The following is a 19,650-nucleotide window of genomic DNA, read 5'->3' on the forward strand; positions in this document are numbered from 1 at the left end:
AGTTATAATGTTTAAAATCATGTTCTCTCACTTGATTTTCTCCAGTTTGCTATGAGTGTCCATCAAAAGAGCAGAGAGCTTCTCTCCATCCAGATCTCCTAGTTTAACTTCACTCAGATCCAGTTCTGTCAGTAATAATGGACTTGTACCCAGAACTTTAGTGAGATACTCACACGCTTCCTCTGCAGCAGGACTTTTCAGAAACCTACAGGAAGAAAATGATTTAGGTTAGATAATTGCATACCTTTGGCTGCTCTCATCCTGCTTCAGGATGGAGTTCAGCAAACACAGATCACTCCCATTAGCACGTTCCCATAGTTTGTGTATTAGTTGTTCCTAAAGTGTGGAATTTGCTTCTAAAGGATTCCTTTTATTTTTTTGTTTTATAACCATAAACTAATGCTTTTTTTTTTTTTTGGCAACCTAATAAGATTATGGAATTTATTTATTTTTCTTTAAATAAATAATTATTTATCAAATTATTTTTTTTAATTTGTAGTGATTGAAGAGAACTTGATATCAGTAAGTGCAAACAATACATTATTGTTGTTCTGAAAAAAAAAATAGGAGATAAGAGGCAATTCCTACTAAACTATAATGTTCAGTGGTAAGATATTATGTGAAGTTATCCTACAGTAACTGGAATATTTATTGCATTTGTGTAAATAAATTTAAACAGTTTTACTGTTTAAGAAAATAAAATATGTAAAGTTTTCATCAGTGCAGTAGAAGTGTAGTAACTGATTAAACAGACCTCAAAATGGTCAGTTTTGCTTGACTGCGCCTCCGTTATATTTGTTTCGTCGGCCTATTCATTAAATACAGGCAACTGGTTGATGAAAAATTGATTAAAATTAAGATACAATTTATACAAAATGAAATTCACTTTAAAGAAAGGCTTTCTATAACAACTTCAACTTCAACGGTCAAAATCATGTCTGACCCGCTCCATGTCTCATATTGCGCATCCTATCTTACTCGGTCGTGCTGTTCACTTTTCATAAATCAACATAAATGGAAAAAAATAACATTATAATATTTTAACAAATATGAAACGCGCTTTTTTTTAATGGCTACAACAGTATAGTAGGCCTACATAGCCTACTCTCTATTTGTACAAATTTCTGCACATTAATTTAATTCTGAATTTTGCACACACAAGTTGAAAGGCATTTGTTCAAATCAAGTTCACGGATAATTGTGCGTGCATTTATTAGCCTAATCATTATGATACTAAAATCCTAACAAATAGGCTATGTACAAAAAATCAGATGAGCCCATAATATGAACGGTTAAGCATTTTCCTCCCATAGAAAACCATTAGGCTATAAGAACGCTTAATGTGGCTTAATGCAGATTAGAATGTCCCCTTATTATGTCGAAATAACGAGATATCGATACTAGGCTTTGTCCACCGTGGTCTCCTTTTTGATCAGCGGAAACGATTTTTGCTTGTTTGGGATCTGACTGTGAAGCGTATTTGAAAATTAAGCAAACTTTCCTGTCTTTTTGACATTTTTCCCCTGAGTGAAACGATAGAGGCTAACAGCAATCTCAACTCGTACAACAAGCGCGCAAGTCATGTGTCACAAACATTGAACACTACACATACAGTATTTTTTTTTTTTCATTTAGGCAATTCATTTTAGTGACAGCGGTGCCGGATCCAATAAAAAAGGTTCCGGATCCAATTTCGGAGGTGACGGAACATGATTAAGCCCTGGTAAAACCTGACTTTTCAAATGAGCGTGAACGTGAACTGCGCGTGCTGCTCATTCCTGCCAGAGTGAGCGCCGCTCTCGTTCACGTTCATTGTATGAAAAGTGAGTCGTTCAGTTCAGCGTTCGGCGAAAATATGAACGCGTTCAGTGAACGTCGTTCATTGAACGCGTTCATGCACAACACTGGCTGTGGATAGCATCAAGTTTCCTTCTGTTAAACGAGTCTAAATAAAAAGTGGTGATTTTTGGCCCACCATAGCTAGACAAGAAACTTTCACTTGGTCTGGGCCCTTTAGCCTCTAATGTTAATACTCAGGTGAGGAGCTTTGGTGTGATTTTCGATTCTGAATTAAACTTCGATAAATAAATGCTTTGGTAAAGGGTAGATTTTTTCAATTGAGGGGTGTTGCCAAACTGAAAGACCTGTCTTTTAAAGATATGAAAATTGTGATCCATGCATTATTTTGGTCAAGATTATTTGGGGTTGTCTAAGAAGTTGCTTTCACGGCTGCAGCTGGTGCAGAATGCTGCGGCCAGACTGTTGACTGGTACCATGAAATGTTCCAGTATCTCTCCAGTGCTGACTTCTCTGCACTGGTTCCCGTTGAGTATAGGGTGCAGTGCAATACAGGGTCATTTTATTGGTTTTAAGAGGCTTACATGGGCTTTCCCCTCTAGTTTGATAATGATCTGCTAGACTCCTAAGATCATCTCAAAGTTTTCTTTTAAACATTCCAAAATCTTGATTAAATAGACATTGGGGCTACACATTAGGGACATTAGTGAACACACACACGCACACCTGGAGCAGTGGGCAGCCATTTTTGCTGTGGTGCCTGAGAGCGATTGGGGGTTAGGTGACTTGTTTAAGGGCACCTCAGTTATTTCCTGCCGGTATTGAGAATTGAACCAGCAACATTTGGGTTAACAGTCTGACTCTCCAACCATTAGGCCACTACTGCTATTGTTTGTGATGAGATTAATAAACAATGATTCAAAACAAGACATGGATTCTCAACTTATTATTGATGATATGTTGAAGTTTAGTTGCAGAAAGCTTATTTTAAAAGTAACATTTTAATATTTTAAGGTTTTATTCACCTGATGGTCTTCAATTTATAATGTCCATCCTGTAGTAAATCATTGAGCTCCTTCACTCCTGATTGTCCAGGATCATTTCCTGTGAGATCCAGCTCTATCAGGTGTGAAGGGTTTGATCTCAGAGCTGAAGCCAGAGCTTTATAACCTTCTTCTGTGATACTGCAGTCTGAAAGTCTAATAAATAAAAAAAACTTTAAAAAATTGTTGTTGATTCATTTTGGGGATGGCTTCTGACAAATTACTTTTTTAATTACTAGTTTGTCACTAAAACAAACAAAAAAGTGAAATTCAAGTCAAAATTAAAATGCTAAATAATATAGTTACATAAAAAAGTTAGACAAATTATGGACAAATTATTGTCAGAGTGTGCAAAAATGTACTGTATGCCAATATTATTTTTTATTTTAATAAAATACAATACATACTATATATAAAATTAAATAACCTTAATAAACTAATCTTATTAAATGAAAAGTTTACCCCAAAATGAAATTCCACCATTATTTATTCACTTTCATGTTGTTTCAAAATGTACTTTTTCAAAATGTTTTTTTTTTTTCAGTCAAACACAAAAGAGATGTTAGGCAGAACAATAGCCTTTAATTTAAAAATATTAAATTAAACAAAAAGAGTAAAACTCAAATTTCAGCGTCCAGTCTTTTTTTTTTGTCTTCAGAAATGTAAATTAATGAAGATACACACTTCACTTTCTCCAATCTGCATAGTGTATTTTCCAAAAAATGGCAGATCTTCTTTATTCCTTTGTTTCCTAGTTCATTCCCACTCAGATCCAGCTCTATCAGGTTTGAAGGGTTTGAATTAAACGCTGATATTAGAGCATTACAACCTTCTCCTGTAATACTGTTATTATTTAGCCTGAAGAGAAAGAAAAAGACAGGATAAGGTCTTCAGTTTCTCTCAAAACATTCTTCAAGGAACAATGGCAGTCTTAAGCCAAACAAGGTACTTAAAATATAATAATTTTTAAGATTTATTAAAATATTTTACATATATAAAAGTATGTGAAATACTCACGTCAGTGTGTTGATTTTACAGTGTCTATCCTGCAGTAGAGCAGCGATCTGATTCACTTGTGTGTCTTCTAGTCCACGTTCACTCAGATTCAGCTCTCTCAGGAGTAACGGGTTTTTACCCACAATTCCTCTCACATACTGACAGGCTTCATCTGCATCAGGACCCAAAAACCTGCAGAAGAGAAGATGAAGCAGGATTCAGTTCAATTCTGAAATAAACTTGAGCTAATGCAAAATAGCATATGATTCTGCATGTAAAATTGTTTATTTTGTGTTAGTGAAATAATATTTTCTTTAACAAATAACTTGCATGCTTATTAATTTTGTATAATTTCATTATATCTCACCTCAGTGTCTTCAGTTGACAGTTTGGATGCTGTAGTAAATCATTGAGCTCCTTCACTCCTGATTGTCCAGGATAATTTCCTGTGAGATCCAGCTCTATCAGGTGTGAAGGGTTTGATCTCAGAGCTGAAGCCAGAGCTTTATAACCTTCTTCTGTGATACTGCAGTCTGAAAGTCTAGTGAAAATAGATTTGGAATTATATAAACATATATATATATATATATATATATATTATACAATAATATCACTGCAAAAAAGATTTTATATCAAAAAGTCAAATGCATTTTATTTTGTCTACAGTTAGTGAAAAAAAACCAGTTCATCAACTGGCAAAAACATGTTTTTCCATTTTTTTTTTTTTTTATTTACTGTAATAATATTTTAACTGAGCAAAAGAAAATGTGGTAACACTTAACAATAAGGTTTAATTTGTTCACATTAGTTAATGTATTAACTAACATGAACTAACCATAAGCAATACATTTGTTAACATTAGTTAATGTGAGTTTACAGTGCATTAACTAATGTTAACAAATACAACTTTTGATTTTATATTAGTTGAAATTAACATTAACAAAGATTTTAAAAAATGCTGTAGAAGTGCAGTTGTTGTTAACTAAGAAAACCTTAATGTGTTACCGAAAATGTTATTATAAAAATCAAATTGAACTCACTTGAGTTTCTCCAGTGTGCAGTTTGTATTGTCTAATCCGTCCTGGAGTTTCTTCACTCCTGAATCCTGCAGATTATTGTTGCTCATGTCAAGCTCTTTCAGACTGGAGTTTGATCTCAGGACTGTAGCGAGAGCTGAACAGCTTTCCTCTGTTAGACCACAATTACGCAGCCTAAAATGATCAACAGGAGAGAGAATTTACAAACACAAAGTACTTGATACCAATATTCAGTGATTACTGACAATTATTGTGTTTTGCTCACTGTATGTTTTAAATGTGTAATAATAAATGAAAACCATTCTTACTGAAGTGTGTTGAGTTGACAGTGTTTATCCTGCAGTAGAGCAACGATCTGATTCACTCGTGTGTCTTCTAGTTCACATTCACTCAGATCCAGCTCTCTCAGGAGTAACGGGTTTTTACCCACAATTCCTCTCACATACTGACAGGCTTCATCTGCAGCAGGACCCAAAAACCTGAATCCAAAAGTGTACTGACATTACCTGCCCTCTAGTTTTTTTTTTACAATGTTGTGAAAGGCCTTCCAGTCATTTCAAAACTTTTATTAATGTCTTTTTTTTGATGGTTTAATTCTCTTTCAGCTGAAGTTTTAAAACTATTGCACTATTATTAAAAAAAAAAAAAAAAAAACATTTACCTCAGTGTCTTCAGTTGACAGTTTGGATCCTGTAGTAAATCATTGAGCTCCTTCACTCCTGATTGTCCAGGATCATTTCCTGTGAGATCCAGCTCTATCAGGTGTGAAGGGTTTGATCTCAGAGCTGAAGCCAGAGCTTTATAACCCTCTTCTGTGATACTGCAGTCTGAAAGTCTACAGAAAATAAAAACTGGAATTAAAATAACACTGTAGTTCAAGTTAATTAATTAAGCAATAAATTAAAATGGTCACCAGAAGTCTGGGACTTTTGCGTATGTGTGGTTTGAGATTGATATAACTTGGGCCACATTCACACAAAGACAGAGCTTTCCCGATCCAATCTTTTTTTTCCCCTCGTTTAAAAAAAAAAAAATCTGTATATATGCCATTGTCTCAAGAAATATCTGCCATATACATGCCAGACCAGTATGTGGTGCTGTAATTCTGCCACAAAGATACACTAAAAATGGAGAAGACTTGGAGCATGCGCATAAACATTGCGCACTGTAACCTTGAACAATATAAACAACCATAAATGGCCTAGTACAAAATATGAAATGTCTTAATCAGACAAAAGGTGAGCAGATTCAAAATAAATTAATATTCCCTAACATTATCAAATATGTAATATTCTTATAATCATCAAAATATAATATTCCAGTGATTCCTGTGGCGTTGAGTTAGCCTGGCTCCGCCCTCCTGCGTACTGCCACTCAATTTTATTTCCCTTCAGTACTACGTCTGGGATTGTGGTGTATTCTTTGGTTTTCTCCAGCCAAATTTTTGGCAGCCCAATCAGCGAACAGAGGGAGTGGCTGAGAACGATGACGTTGATGTCGTGCGTTAGTTTGAGTTGTAGGGTTACGTCACGACCAAAGGTTAGCGATTGGTTATGGCAGATCCAGAGTGACTCTGGGCAGATCCAATAGTTTTAAACTTCACCAGAATACCTGCCTACAAGGAAGTTAACGCTTGTCAATGGAGAGAGGCCAGACTCTCTGTACAAATGAAATGTACGAGAGTCTGGTAGAACCAGTCTAGCGTTGAGTGTAGCTGATGGTGAAATGTACTCACTTCAGTATCTTCAGCTCACACACAGGATTCTTCAGTCCCTCACAGATCTCTTTGACTCCTGAGTCCAGCAGACGGCTGTTGTTCAGGTCCATCTCTTTCAGGATGGTTTTGGAGGAGAGAACAGTAGCTAGAACTGAACAGCTTTTCTCTGTCAGCTCACAATTATTCAGCCTAAACACAAAAACAGCATTATTTATTATTCAGCACATATTCAACAAACATCAGATCAACAGGTCTTCATATCTGCTCACATATGTGACTGAGAGTCTTTTATGATGAATAAACAAAACACAATTATAATGTAAAAAATCATGTTTACTCACTTGATTTTCTCCACTTTGCTATGAGAGTCCATCAAAAGAACAGAGAACTTCTCTCCATCCAGATCCTCTAGTTTATCTCCACTCAGATCCAGTTCTGTCAGTAATAATGGACTTGTACCCAAAACTTCAGTGAGATACTCACACACTTCCTCTGCAGCAGGACTTTTCAAAAACCTACAGGAAGTAGAATTACAGATTAGACAATCATGCTATAATTTCATGTCTTTGCAGCTCCCATCATATATGTGCAGTGTAGTATAAAATCCATATTTATATTAATTGTCTCAAGTTTTGCTAAAAAAAAAAAAAACTATCAGAGAATAAGCATAATCTTTCCGTCTAGTTTGGCCCCTCTGTCTAGTTTTATACAGTTGATTTCACATTTGTGGATATGTTTTAATTATTTAAAGGTCCCATGACATGGATTATTTTATTATTTTATAATGTTTCCTGGGGTGCCCTTGTAATGTTAGTGTGTTTTTACGATCAAAAATTGTAATAATTTAGAAATAAAAGGCATTTTTCCTATTCTGATTTTAGCCTCTGATATGAACACTCTGTTTGAAGGGGCATGTCTGCTGTGAGACTTCAGTGTAAACGCCCACTGCTGTGACTGGCTGACATGCTTGCATATGAAATAGCTAGCATTACAAGTGGAACTCTGTCGAATACTTTTACTATTACAGCTATTATACGTTTTTACTATTAGGCCCACAGCTACCGAGATTAACAAATCGTGAGAATTTTTTTAAGTATTTAGATCTATTCCCATCACATCAAAGGTTGCAGTGATGAGCATTGAGCAGATGACAGTCTGCTGATCGCGTGAATAAAGATCTTATCATTGCAACGCAGTTTCTGCACTCTCGCGCACTCTTCGCGCTGTGTGATTGACAGCTTGGGCGATTGGAAAGGTATTGTTCTTTGATCGCTTTCTGTATATATTTTAATCACAGTTTAAATAAGATTATTTTCATCATACCAAGAGAAACGATGTGAAGTTGATATTTTAGTCACTGGCTTGATTTACTGATGCATAAACAGTATTGAACGATTTTGAGAGAAAGATTATCTGTCTGAACTTGAACAATTACACATCAGACATTCACAGAACCCACTGGTTCTTCAGAGACTCGGATGAAGGCTCTCATGAAAGACTCATTTTCTCATGGGCAGGCCAAATTCTCTTTGTGGGAAAAGAAGAGAAAGGGGTGGTGACCTTTCCCCTTATGACGACATAAAGGGAAGATTCTAGATTCGGCTGTCTGAGCTTTAATTTTCTCAAAAATACCCAGGGCTTGGTTTACACCCATCAAAACGTCTAGCCACTGGGGGACCATAGGCAGGCTAGGGGAACTCATGTTAAAAAACCTCATAAAGTGAAATTTTCATGTCATGGGACCGGTTTTATTACTTGACTTTTTTTTATTTTTATTAACAGCATCTATACAATCATGCATGTCATTTATTTTGTATTATTTCATCACATCTCACCTCAGTGTCTTCAGTTGACAGTTCTGATCCTGTAGTAAATCATTGAGCTCCTTCACTCCTGATTGTCCAGGATCATTTCCTGTGAGATCCAGCTCTATCAGGTGTGAAGGGTTTGATCTCAGAGCTGAAGCCAGAGCTTTATAACCTTCTTCTGTGATACTGCAGTCTGAAAGTCTAGAAAAAGGTGGTTTTCCTTTTATGACAAATATTATCATACAAAGAGCATGTGCTGTGCGTAAAAACATAAATAAAGCTGCACTATGGAACTTAGGTCTGGATGGCCTCTCTATCGCCATCTGTGTTTAGGGTATATATATATATATATATATATATATATATATCAGAGTTTCCGCTAGAAAAAAATGGTGGTTTCGTTTTCCGGACATTTTGATAATATGCCGGTCAAATATCGCCTCTTATTTAGTCAAGTTGAGGAAAACTGGAGGCAGGCTATGTAACTTAAAAAATGACATAATCAGGCCATATAGAATGCAACATGTTTATTAGCCTAACTTTCAAATAGACGGAAAAATATATGAACGTCTGATTGGCGTCAATCAACGCCAATTGTTTTTACTATAGTTTCACATTCATAGTTTAACAAACCAATCCCCCTTCCCCACATAAACTATCTGAAGACTATTGTTTTTACTCAAGCGAACTTCCCAGTGTCTCTCCACAACTTGCAATGCGCATAAGCCGCGTAACCTTGTTCTCCGCAAGGCGACTTCGCTGCTTCGTCTTGATCCGATTCTGCAGCGAGAACCCCCTCTCTGCAGGAACACTCGAGACCCATTTTCTACTATGGTTTTGTACGTTTCTTCATTCGGATCTATTTGCGATCCATTCCATTCTAAACAAACAACGCAGTTTATATGCTTCGTCCTTGTTGCATTATTCATTAAGATAATAATTAATAAATGCACGCATAATTATCAGTGAACTTGATAAATGTTGCAGATATGTTTTGCTATGCATGCACAAACAAATGCCTTTCAACTTATGTGCAAAATTCAGAATAAAATGAATGTGCAGCAATTTGTACAAATAGAGAGTCTAGGTCTACTATACGTGTTGTAGCCATTAAATAAGCTCATTTAGTTTAATATTTGTTAAAATATTATAATGTTATTTTTTAATTTATGTGGATTATGAAAAGTGAACCGCACGTGTAAAATAGTATGCGCAATATCGAGAGAAATGGAGCGGGTCAGACATGATCTTGACCACTTAATTAAGTTTTTTGTTTTGTAGAAAGCCTTTTTTGAAGTGAATTTCGTTTTGTATAAATTGTATCTTAATTTTAATATTTTTTTTATCAACCAATTGCCTAAATTTAATATAATAATAATATTTTTTAATATAGCAGACGATAGGCCTATGACGGCGCCCGCGCGGTCACTTGCATTGCTCGTGAACGGGAGCGCATCTCATCCTAATTTAACGAAACTCAGCGCGTAGGCCTCACAGACATGAAATATATCTTAAGAAAGCTTGAAATGTCTTTTTAACAATTTAAAACGAAAAGAAATAGGCTACTCTCTGATTATGTAATCCATGATGTGCATTTCTCTCTATAGGCTACGGAGATGGTGATCGTCAACCTCATCTTTACAGCTGTTGTTGCTGTTAATAAACTAAAAATAATAGGCCTATAATTTTAGTCGCTGTCCTCAGTGTCCAGAAAAGCGCTGAAATGGAGATGAAGGGGAACCCGTTTTTATTTATTTTTTATTTTTTGGCTTATCCAGTTTTCTGGAGGCCCACCTACAATCAAAATCCTGGTGCCGCTAGTGCTTCGCAGCGGTCTGATATCAAGAAATAACAGACCGCATTCCACATTGGAATTCAACCAAGCCATGTAATAATGTTTAATAACTTTCAAACGGTAAAGCCTGTTGCTTTATAACATAGCCAAAGGTCGGTATATTTTTGCTTTATATATTTTAGGCTTATTCTCAAATTCAGATTGTTTTAGGGGGGCGGGATTATTAGGCAATTTTAATCGGACAATTTGACCGGAGAGATTTAATTTTGTCGGACATTTCATTTTTTTTCCGGCCAATGTCCGGCAATTACCGGACAACGGAAACCCTGATATATATATACACACACACACACTACAGGCCAAAAGTTTAGACACTTTACTATTTTTAATGTTTAATATTGTGATATATTATTATAATTTAAAATAATTGGTTTTCAATTTATTATACTTTAAATTATCATTCATTTCTGTGATGCAAAGCTGAATTTTCAGGATCATTACTCCAGTCTATCACATCATTATAATATGATGATTCATTATCAAAGTTGGAAACAGTTCTGCTGTTTAATATTTTTTCTTTTTACAAAATACTTTTTTAGGATACTTTGATGAATTAAAAAAAAAGAAAAAAAAAGAAGCAAATGTTTTAAAAATAGAAATCTTCTGTAACAACAATATACACTACTGGTCAGTAATTTGGGGTCAGTAATTTTCTTTCTTTCTTTTTTTTTAAATAAATCACTACTTTTATTCAGCAAGGATGTGTTAAATTGACAAAAAGTGATAGTAAAGAAGATTTATATTATTAGAAAATATTTTTTTATTTTGAATAAATGCAGTTCTTTTTAACCTTTTATTCATCAAATATATTAGGCAGCAGAAGTGTTTCCAACACTCATAATAAATCAGAATATTAGAATGATTTCTAAAGGATCATGTGATAGACTGGATGTCACATTTGACACTGAAGACTGGACTGGAGTAATGATGCTGAAAATTTAGCTTTGCATCACAGAAATAAATTATAATTTAAAGTATAATAAATTGAAAACCAATTAATTTAAATTGTAATAATAGATCACAATATTACATTTTGGCCTGTAGTATATATATATGTGTGTGTGTGTGAAGACTTCAGATGCAAAAGCCTCTAGTGCCATCTGGAATTTTCTTCTAAAATTAGCTTCTTTTTTTTTTTCAAGTTTGTTTATTTAAGTTCAGTAATTTCACTTCAATGACAATTAATAGGTCATTTTCATTGCCATTAAAGTGAAATAACTGAACATAAACATACAAGCTTGATAAAAATGATCATTCTAGAAGGAAATTTCAGATGGCACTTAGATGCTTTTGCATCTGAAGTAAATATATTATAATAACAATAACAATAACAATAAAAATAATAATAATTATATATTATTTTTTTTATATAAAATGTCATGAACATTAAAGTATCATATCTGCCATTGTGGTTCAGATGTTGTTGCTTTGCCTTTTTGATTGCAGACTGTCTGCATTTCGAGGTTTCTTTGTTTTGACAGTGGGTGATTCCCAAAGGTCAACAACGATTGCTGGTAAGAACTGGTCATATTAAAAGCAGTCAGCTAAAAAACTATTTAAAATTGCAAGCAACAATTGTAAATACAATTTTGTTGTTTCTCTCGCCCCCTCCTCCTCAGACTCGACGTTCACCCTGGTTGCCAGTTTGAGGACACACAACAGGAACGAGCGCAATTGAGAATGAAAGCCAAGGAGACCTACATTAAGACTTACTTTTACATTGTAAGTTAATTAGTTGATTTATCCGCTTTTTAGTATGCTCTCGTTCATAGAGATTTTTAGATGAATATCAAGTCTTTTTAGGTTGAGTGGAATATGCAATCTCTGACCCAGTTTGTTTGCTCGTTTCCAAGGCTGCAATGTGCTGTGTTTCCTGCCAACCGGCATCCCAGGGTGTCGAAATACTATTGGGTGAACTGGCAGTGGGCGAGATCATACAGACCAAAACAAATACCGACTGACAACATGCTACATGTAAAATAATAAGTAAAATAACTGGCTGTAGAAGTGTTCAAAGAAACGAGTATGTGAACTTAGCATGTTTCCTAAATATCTGCAAACATATGGCATTTTTATGCTTTAGTAGAATAACATACAGCACCTTTAACATCATTTGACTTATGTACTTGCTCAACTGATTTTTAACCAACACAATCTTCCATAGTGCACCTTTAACGGTGGTATCAGCTATTTTAGGCCCAAACATAAATGATCACATTCATCTAATCTTTCCTAACGATCCGCTAGCTGGCCATCCCATAAGCATGCCGTCTAAAAACCGCATCTCTGTAGGCAGCCTAGGCTCTGAGATCTGCACACAAAAACAAATGGTTTCACCAACCACTCAACCAAAATAAATAGTGTTCCAACCAGTCACAGACAGGGGTGGGTGTTGTGAGGTTTTGCGCTCGTGCAAGGCTGCCTATGACGGCTGCACGCGAAAATTTGGTTAAATTTTAGAAAAAAGGAATGGATGCAAAAGTACACAGACCGACATGGAACTCAAGCTTTCCTTTTTTGGTGCCTAGAAAAAAACATAATATTAACACCATTGATGTTAAGATGGTACGTGAAAGGTATGTAAATGAAAGTACACACTTCAGTTTATCCATTCTGCATTTCTTATTTTCCAACAGAGGACAGATGTTCTTCATTCCTGAGTTTCCTAGTTTATTTCCACTCAGATCCAGCTCTATCAGGTTTGAAGGGTTTGAATTAAATGCTGAAGTCAGAGCAGAACAACCGTCTTCTGTAATACTGTTATTATTCAGCCTGAAGAGAAAGAAAACAAAGACAGGAAGCATTAATTCAGTTTATTTTCAAATATTTTCATTTTCAAACAGTTGTGATCTGAACAATTTACTGCAAATATAATATATTATAATGTTATCTTCAAAAGATATTATACTCACATCAGTGTGTTGAGTTTACAGTGTCTATCCTGCAGTAGAGCAGCGATCTGATTCACTTGTGTATCTTCTAGTCCACGTTCACTCAGATTCAGCTCTCTCAGGAGTAACAGGTTTTCACCCACAATTCCAGTCACATACTGACAGGCTTCATCTGCAGCAGGACCCAGAAACCTGCAGAAGAAGAGAAAATGAAGCAGGATTCAATTCAGTTATAAACTAAATTTGGTATAATGAAAATTTCAGTAGACAGTATTTCTTTGTCTTGAAGTCCCTATTTTAAATTTGATGCAACAACAGAATGTTCAACATAAATCAGTGAAACTATTTCTATAATTTACCTGCATATAATTTATTTTGTATTCATTTCATCACGTCTCACCTCAGTGTCTTCAGTTGACAGTTTGGATCCTGTAGTAAATCATTGAGCTCCTTCACTCCTGATTGTCCAGGATCATTTCCTGTGAGATCCAGCTCTATCAGGTGTGAAGGGTTTGATCTCAGAGCTGAAGCCAGAGCTTTATAACCTTCTTCTGTGATACTGCAGTCTGAGAGTCTAAATAGGTTTTATTATAATCAAATTTTTTACATAATTAAAATTAATTTTACTACTTTACTACTTTTTATATTAAAAAACATCAAATGCATTTTATTTATTTCCTCCTGTCACTAAAGACAAATATTTTATAATCTGGTAAAAGCATGTATTTCCATTTTTTCTAGTTTACTACAGTAGTTTTAACTTTGAACAAAATAGAATGCCATTGTTAAAATAAAACAATGGTTCATTGAACTCACCTGAGTTTCTCCAGTGTGCAGTTTGTATTTTCTAATTCGTCCTGCAGTTTCTTCACTCCTGAATCCTGCAGATTATTGTTGCTCATGTCAAGCTCTTTCAGACTGGAGTTTGATCTCAGGACTGTAGCGAGAGCTGAACAGCTTTCCTCTGTTAGACCACAATTACACAACCTAAAATGATGACCAGGAGAGAGAGAATTTACAAACACAAAAAAATTGTTAGCAGAATTGCATCATTAGGATATTTATATTTCCCAGATCCCCCCAAAAGCAATATATTTGTGTAACGACTGGGCCATGAATCATTCTTGCATGTGTTCTGAAGTAAAGTCTGACTGTGTTTCCTATGCACAATGCCTTCTCAAATCCAAAAGCTTTTACACTTTGAACTCATTGGATGAAAATCAGGACTCTCGAGCATCTAAATTACTGGCATGGAGCCACCAGGTCTGGGTTTAGATTGCTTTCTGACATCATTTTATGACTCTGCGTCCTCTCCAGAGACAATCAGGACCACAGGAAAGATTCACAGGAAAGACAACAGAACTTTTTCCAAACGCACATACACACACACACACACACACACACACACACACACACACACACACACACACACACACACACACACACACACACACACACACACACACACACACACACACACACAGACAGACACACAGAGCATTCCATACACACACATGGACTTTTTCCTTGACTTACTCATATAAAGACATTTCCAAATGTTTATGATATATTTCTGTGTTGCATTTTATATGACCATGTCATATTGGGGTGTCTACGATTTTATCGTGTGTTAATCAAACTCTAAATGCTTATAATATGCATATCTTATATAACTTTGTAATCCCACCTGCTTTTCTTGTTATTCTTGGTATCTCTGTAACCGTCCCAGTTTGACTGAACCACTCATACATAGGAGATTACAGTAAAATGTATTATTCTGTGTGTACCATCTTTCTGGGTAGATATAATGAATTCTAAACTTAGCCTGAATTATTTCTTTAGTAACTTCGCTTTCAAAGGACCTTTAAATTCCCCGCGACTCTGTTCGCCCCCGGAAGCACGAGAAGCTCCGAGTCCGAAGGACCTACACATGGGCCTTCTTCAGCAGCACAAAGAGAACCATCTGCAAGTATTCGTTTGATCGAGCTGTTTAATGCATTAAGATTAACTGCCCCTGCTTAGGGCGATGTGATTGCTTGTTGCCTCTCAAAGGTTACCGAGTCTGTGATTTTGCCATACTGTGCGATCATTCTGTGATCTCTCCCTATTCCTCTTTCACTTTCTCTCGCTCACCCTTTCATCCTCACTCTCTCATTCTCTCTCTCACTCTTATTCGTGTGTGTCTTGTATTTGTTTATGTGTTCTGTATCTTGTGTATGCATACTCGTGTTACTTGTAGTATTTTCTATTCGTAGTGGTATTATTAAAAACAATATATATATTCCTGATTGCTTCTGTTTGCTCAACACTACAAGGTCACTGAAACGTTAAGATCCAAGCTACAAAAAGCTTTACAAATTTTGTTACTATTTAACCTAGTAACCTAAATGTTATAAGAACAGGAAAGTGGTTTTCGTGGCCAGAAAATAGTTTTCCTCGAATTATAAGAAAGGGATAATTTTTGTTGAGAAATTGATGGGTTAATCTTATGACCGTCTGCTGGACAAACAACTGTTCGATAACTACATTAAAGGTGGTATCAGCGATTTCAGGCCCAAACATAAATGATCATATTCATCTTATCTTTCCTAACGATCCGCTAGCTGCCCGCCCCATAAGCATGCCGTCAAAAAAACGCGTCTCTGTAGGCAGCCTAGGCTCTGAGATCTGCACACAAAAACAAATGGTTTAACCAATCACTCAAAACCAAAATAAATAGTGTTCCAACCAATCACCGACAGGGGTGGCTGTTGTGAGGTTTTGCGCTTGTGCACGGCTGCCTATGACGGCTGCACGCGAAAAACCTCACAACAGCCACCCCTGTCGGTGATTGGTTGGAACACTTTATTTTGGTTTTGTTTGGCCCTTTTTTGGGCCTGAAATCGCTGATACCACCTTTAATTTCCATGAAAAGTTGTCCTGATTAATTGATCTGAAGAATGAACCTTTGATATATTTATGAATAAATTATAATTCATTGTAATTGATTATTTATATGTATAATCGATCTATTTTTCAGCTTCAATAATTGAATTAACTCTGTATGCGAAATATGAATCATACCTCGATTCATCACTTTTGATTCCCTATATCATTTGATCTAATACCTAGATTCGTTACATTTGTCAATAATTTTCTAAATGCTTCAACACAAATACATACTAATACATTTTCATTACTGACAGAGGTTCTCTATGACAACACTGAAGTCAAAGCAGAACAACTTTCTACATCCAAATCTAAGCTTTGTAGTACCTTTGGATATTATTTCTTATATTATTAAACAGATTTGGCTCTAGCAGACCTTTGTTTTACACATTTACATTTACTAAAATAAATGTTTCGCACAAGACTTTGTCAGACTATGGTGGGTGGACCTCATACCCTCTAGGAGGGTCCAGAGGCATGCAAGAAAATGTTGTACATGTTTTGAGAGCAACAATTTAAAAGGCTAATTCTATGAAGATTCTCTTGTATAACAGTTGTGTGTTCCTGTAATAATAATAAAATGCATGGCTCAAAAATGCACAATAAACAATCTTCCTGCCTAGGGTAAAGTCAGTACATACAATTATTTCTCACAATTTTTTGCTAATATAATTTAATGGGAAATTATGTACTGTAAGTGGTGTTGTAGTTGGGCACCGTCGACAGATGCCGGCATTTGTACACACACAGAAAACAATGTATTTGAATTTTAAGACAGGGTGCTTCTTTTCCAGTGTGCAACAATTTTGACATTTTGTTTTGCTAATGTTAGAGAATTAATGAATATTGGCTAGTGAGTTGCAATGTGTTACCCATCACGATTCATGTTCACCCACATTTGACAGATGTTAAATTCAAACCCTGGTCAATAACCAATAACCACAAACCGGCTCAATCTTTCACTGTGCTGAAACACCAAATTATGATGTGCTCGTTGGCAAATAAACAGTGCTGCACTTCACTCTCAAGCACGCAGCGCATCAGTTAATATACCTTTTATTAGATTGCAGCCTCTTGCAATTTGGTAATTACACTTCAAAATAAACTCAAAATTGTGATATTGCTATTCATTGTGCAGCCCTAGGGAGAAGTGTCAAAATAGTTTTGTTTTATTATGAAACTGTTCCTACAGTCACTGAAGTCTAAGTAATTAAAGAGATGCACTTCTTAAATACTTACATCAGCTTTTCCAGTCTACACTGTTTATTCTTAAACAGAGTAGAGAAGATTTTCATTCCAGAGTCTCTGAGTTTAGTCCCTCCCAGATTCAGCTCTGTCAGATTTGAAGGGTTTGAATTTAAAGCATCAGCCAGAACACGACAATCTTCTTCTGTGATATCGCTGTTATTTAGACTGTATAAAAAGAAAAAAGATTCAGTTTCATCCAAATAAAGTCAACAATAGTTAGTTGTTAGTTGACAGTTTCAGCATAATAAAAGCCCCATATAGTTATTCCGTCAACACTCTCTGGTAAAAAACATATAAAATGCAATGAAATCAAGAACCTGTGATTTGTTAATTCACTTCAAACTTTATTTAACTGCCAGAAGTACAAAGAAAATATTTCCAGTGTATTCATGTAAAAACTTAATTGTATTTTGTAAATATAAACAAATTTTGATGGCTGCAACACACTCCAAAAAAGTTGGTAGAGGCATATTTATCACAGTGTTACATCAACTTTCCTTTTTATTACACTTTTTATTTATTTGGGAATTGAGGATACTTATTGTTGCCATTTTTCAAGTGAAATTTTTTGCCCAATCTCGCCCAATACAAGACACATGCTCATCAGGCAGTGGTGGTCGTCATTGTCTGATTCTGATTTTCATGATGGGCCATACATTTTCAATAGGAGACAGATCTGGACAGCAGGCAGACCAGTCAAGCACATCCACTCTATGATTCAGAGACCACTCTGTTATAACACAAGCAGAATAAGGCCTAACACATATCCAACTCACCCATACTGTTTGCACTGACGCACCCCCACACCATGCTGATGAAAGTCTGGATGGTCCCTTCATCTTTGGGACTGAAAACTCAATGTCCATTTTCCCAAAAATAAGCTGAAACATAGACTCATCTGACCGCAGCACACATTTCTACTGTCTTTTAGATCATCTAAGACGAGCTCTGGCCCCAAGAACTAACCGGCATCTCTGCATTGAACAGATGTATAGCTTTCTCCTTGTGTAACAGAGATTCAAGCTGAATTTCTTGATGCAGCACCAGACTGTGTTAAGGGGTTTCCTGCCTTGCCCTACACGGACTGAGATTTCTCTGGATTCCCTGAATCTTTTCACAATATTATGTATGGTAGATGGTGAAAGATCTCAATACTTTGCAATTTTGTATTGAGAAATGTGATTTTTTAATTGTTTGATAATTCTTTCAAATTCACCTGCTTATTGTGGACTGTTTCAAAACAATAACTTGAACATTCTGTAATCTTTTCACTTTTATTTTGCCTCTGTCCCAACATTTTTGGGGTGTGTTGTAGCCATCAAAATCAAAATGTGTTTCTATTTTCACAATACAATTAAATTGGTAAGTGTAAACTTTAGAAAACTTTACTTTGTAATTTTGTCAGTTAAAGTTGAAAGAGAAGAACAAATTGCACATTGTTGATTTTATTGTACTTTACAAAATGTACCAAACATTTCTGGAAATGGGGCTATATTCACCCTTTCACATGTGTTTGAACTATTCTGGTTGACCCCCTAGCATGAGTTTTTTAAGGCGACCATTTTTTAGAACGCATCACTTTATTTTTTCTATGGCAACGCATTATTGCTTGTCACGTGACCATAGACTGTAAAAAAATATGGACGTAGTGTCCGTGACGTCACCCGTAGGTTTCTGAAGAGCATTTTTGAAGCCTAAAGTTGGCGGAGCCGGCCGTCGCCATCTTGGCCTCGCGTCACTCCCGGATAACAGAAAATAGGCAAACAGGCGGGGCGTGAGTGGAGCTGAGGAGCCGAAATCACCTAGCTCAACGTCATAGATATAAACACTGTTTTATATCTATGATATATCTATAAACACTGTTTATATCTATGGCTCGACGTGATCGAGTTAGCTGATGATGTAAAGCCAATTAAAAGTTCCTGTTTTTGCCCTTCGAAATATTATAATATTTAAAAGACACGGCTACAAGTGAGACTGTGTATTGTGATTCTGTACTATTCTGCTAACGTTAGTTGAAAATGTATTATGCAGTAACTTAATATTACTCTGAGAGTGTGTGTGTGACAGTGATTTATGTGCACGTCAGTCACTCTTTATGGTCCGTCAGCGCGGCATCGCTCGTCAAGTTCATAGAGAGCTTATTCAGTCCATTTTAAATTCTGATTTTGGCCGCCTCTCAAATGGGTTATAGATATATTGCCTATGAAGTTAAAGTAAATGCGCTAGAAAATCCGCGCTCATTCATGGATGTGCATTTATGGACGGAGAAAGCGCCGACGCCTGCATGATTTCATCTGACGGTACATAAGCATATTATAATCTATATC

General features: G+C 35.8%; 1 protein-coding gene across 1 annotated transcript in view; it reads right to left on the bottom strand.

Annotated features, from left to right (window-relative positions):
* Positions 1-19,650, bottom strand: part of LOC311085623 (uncharacterized protein) — a 159,792-nt gene that overhangs the window by 100,165 nt on the left and 39,977 nt on the right. Inside the window, exons 16-31 of the mRNA XM_084118156.1 lie at positions 17,312-17,485; positions 13,961-14,131; positions 13,545-13,718; positions 13,166-13,336; positions 12,852-13,025; positions 8,426-8,599; positions 6,932-7,105; positions 6,609-6,779; positions 5,535-5,708; positions 5,182-5,352; positions 4,877-5,047; positions 4,204-4,377; positions 3,858-4,028; positions 3,525-3,698; positions 2,823-2,996; positions 32-205 (exon numbers count right to left, since the gene is read on the bottom strand). Coding sequence (XP_083974282.1) covers positions 32-205; positions 2,823-2,996; positions 3,525-3,698; positions 3,858-4,028; positions 4,204-4,377; positions 4,877-5,047; positions 5,182-5,352; positions 5,535-5,708; positions 6,609-6,779; positions 6,932-7,105; positions 8,426-8,599; positions 12,852-13,025; positions 13,166-13,336; positions 13,545-13,718; positions 13,961-14,131; positions 17,312-17,485 — 2,766 coding nt within the window. The remainder of the gene's footprint in view (positions 1-31; positions 206-2,822; positions 2,997-3,524; positions 3,699-3,857; positions 4,029-4,203; positions 4,378-4,876; positions 5,048-5,181; positions 5,353-5,534; positions 5,709-6,608; positions 6,780-6,931; positions 7,106-8,425; positions 8,600-12,851; positions 13,026-13,165; positions 13,337-13,544; positions 13,719-13,960; positions 14,132-17,311; positions 17,486-19,650) is intronic.

The sequence above is a fragment of the Abramis brama genome (genome assembly GCF_963993115.1).
Source record: "Abramis brama genome assembly, chromosome: 6".
Classification (NCBI taxonomy): domain Eukaryota; kingdom Metazoa; phylum Chordata; class Actinopteri; order Cypriniformes; family Leuciscidae; genus Abramis; species Abramis brama.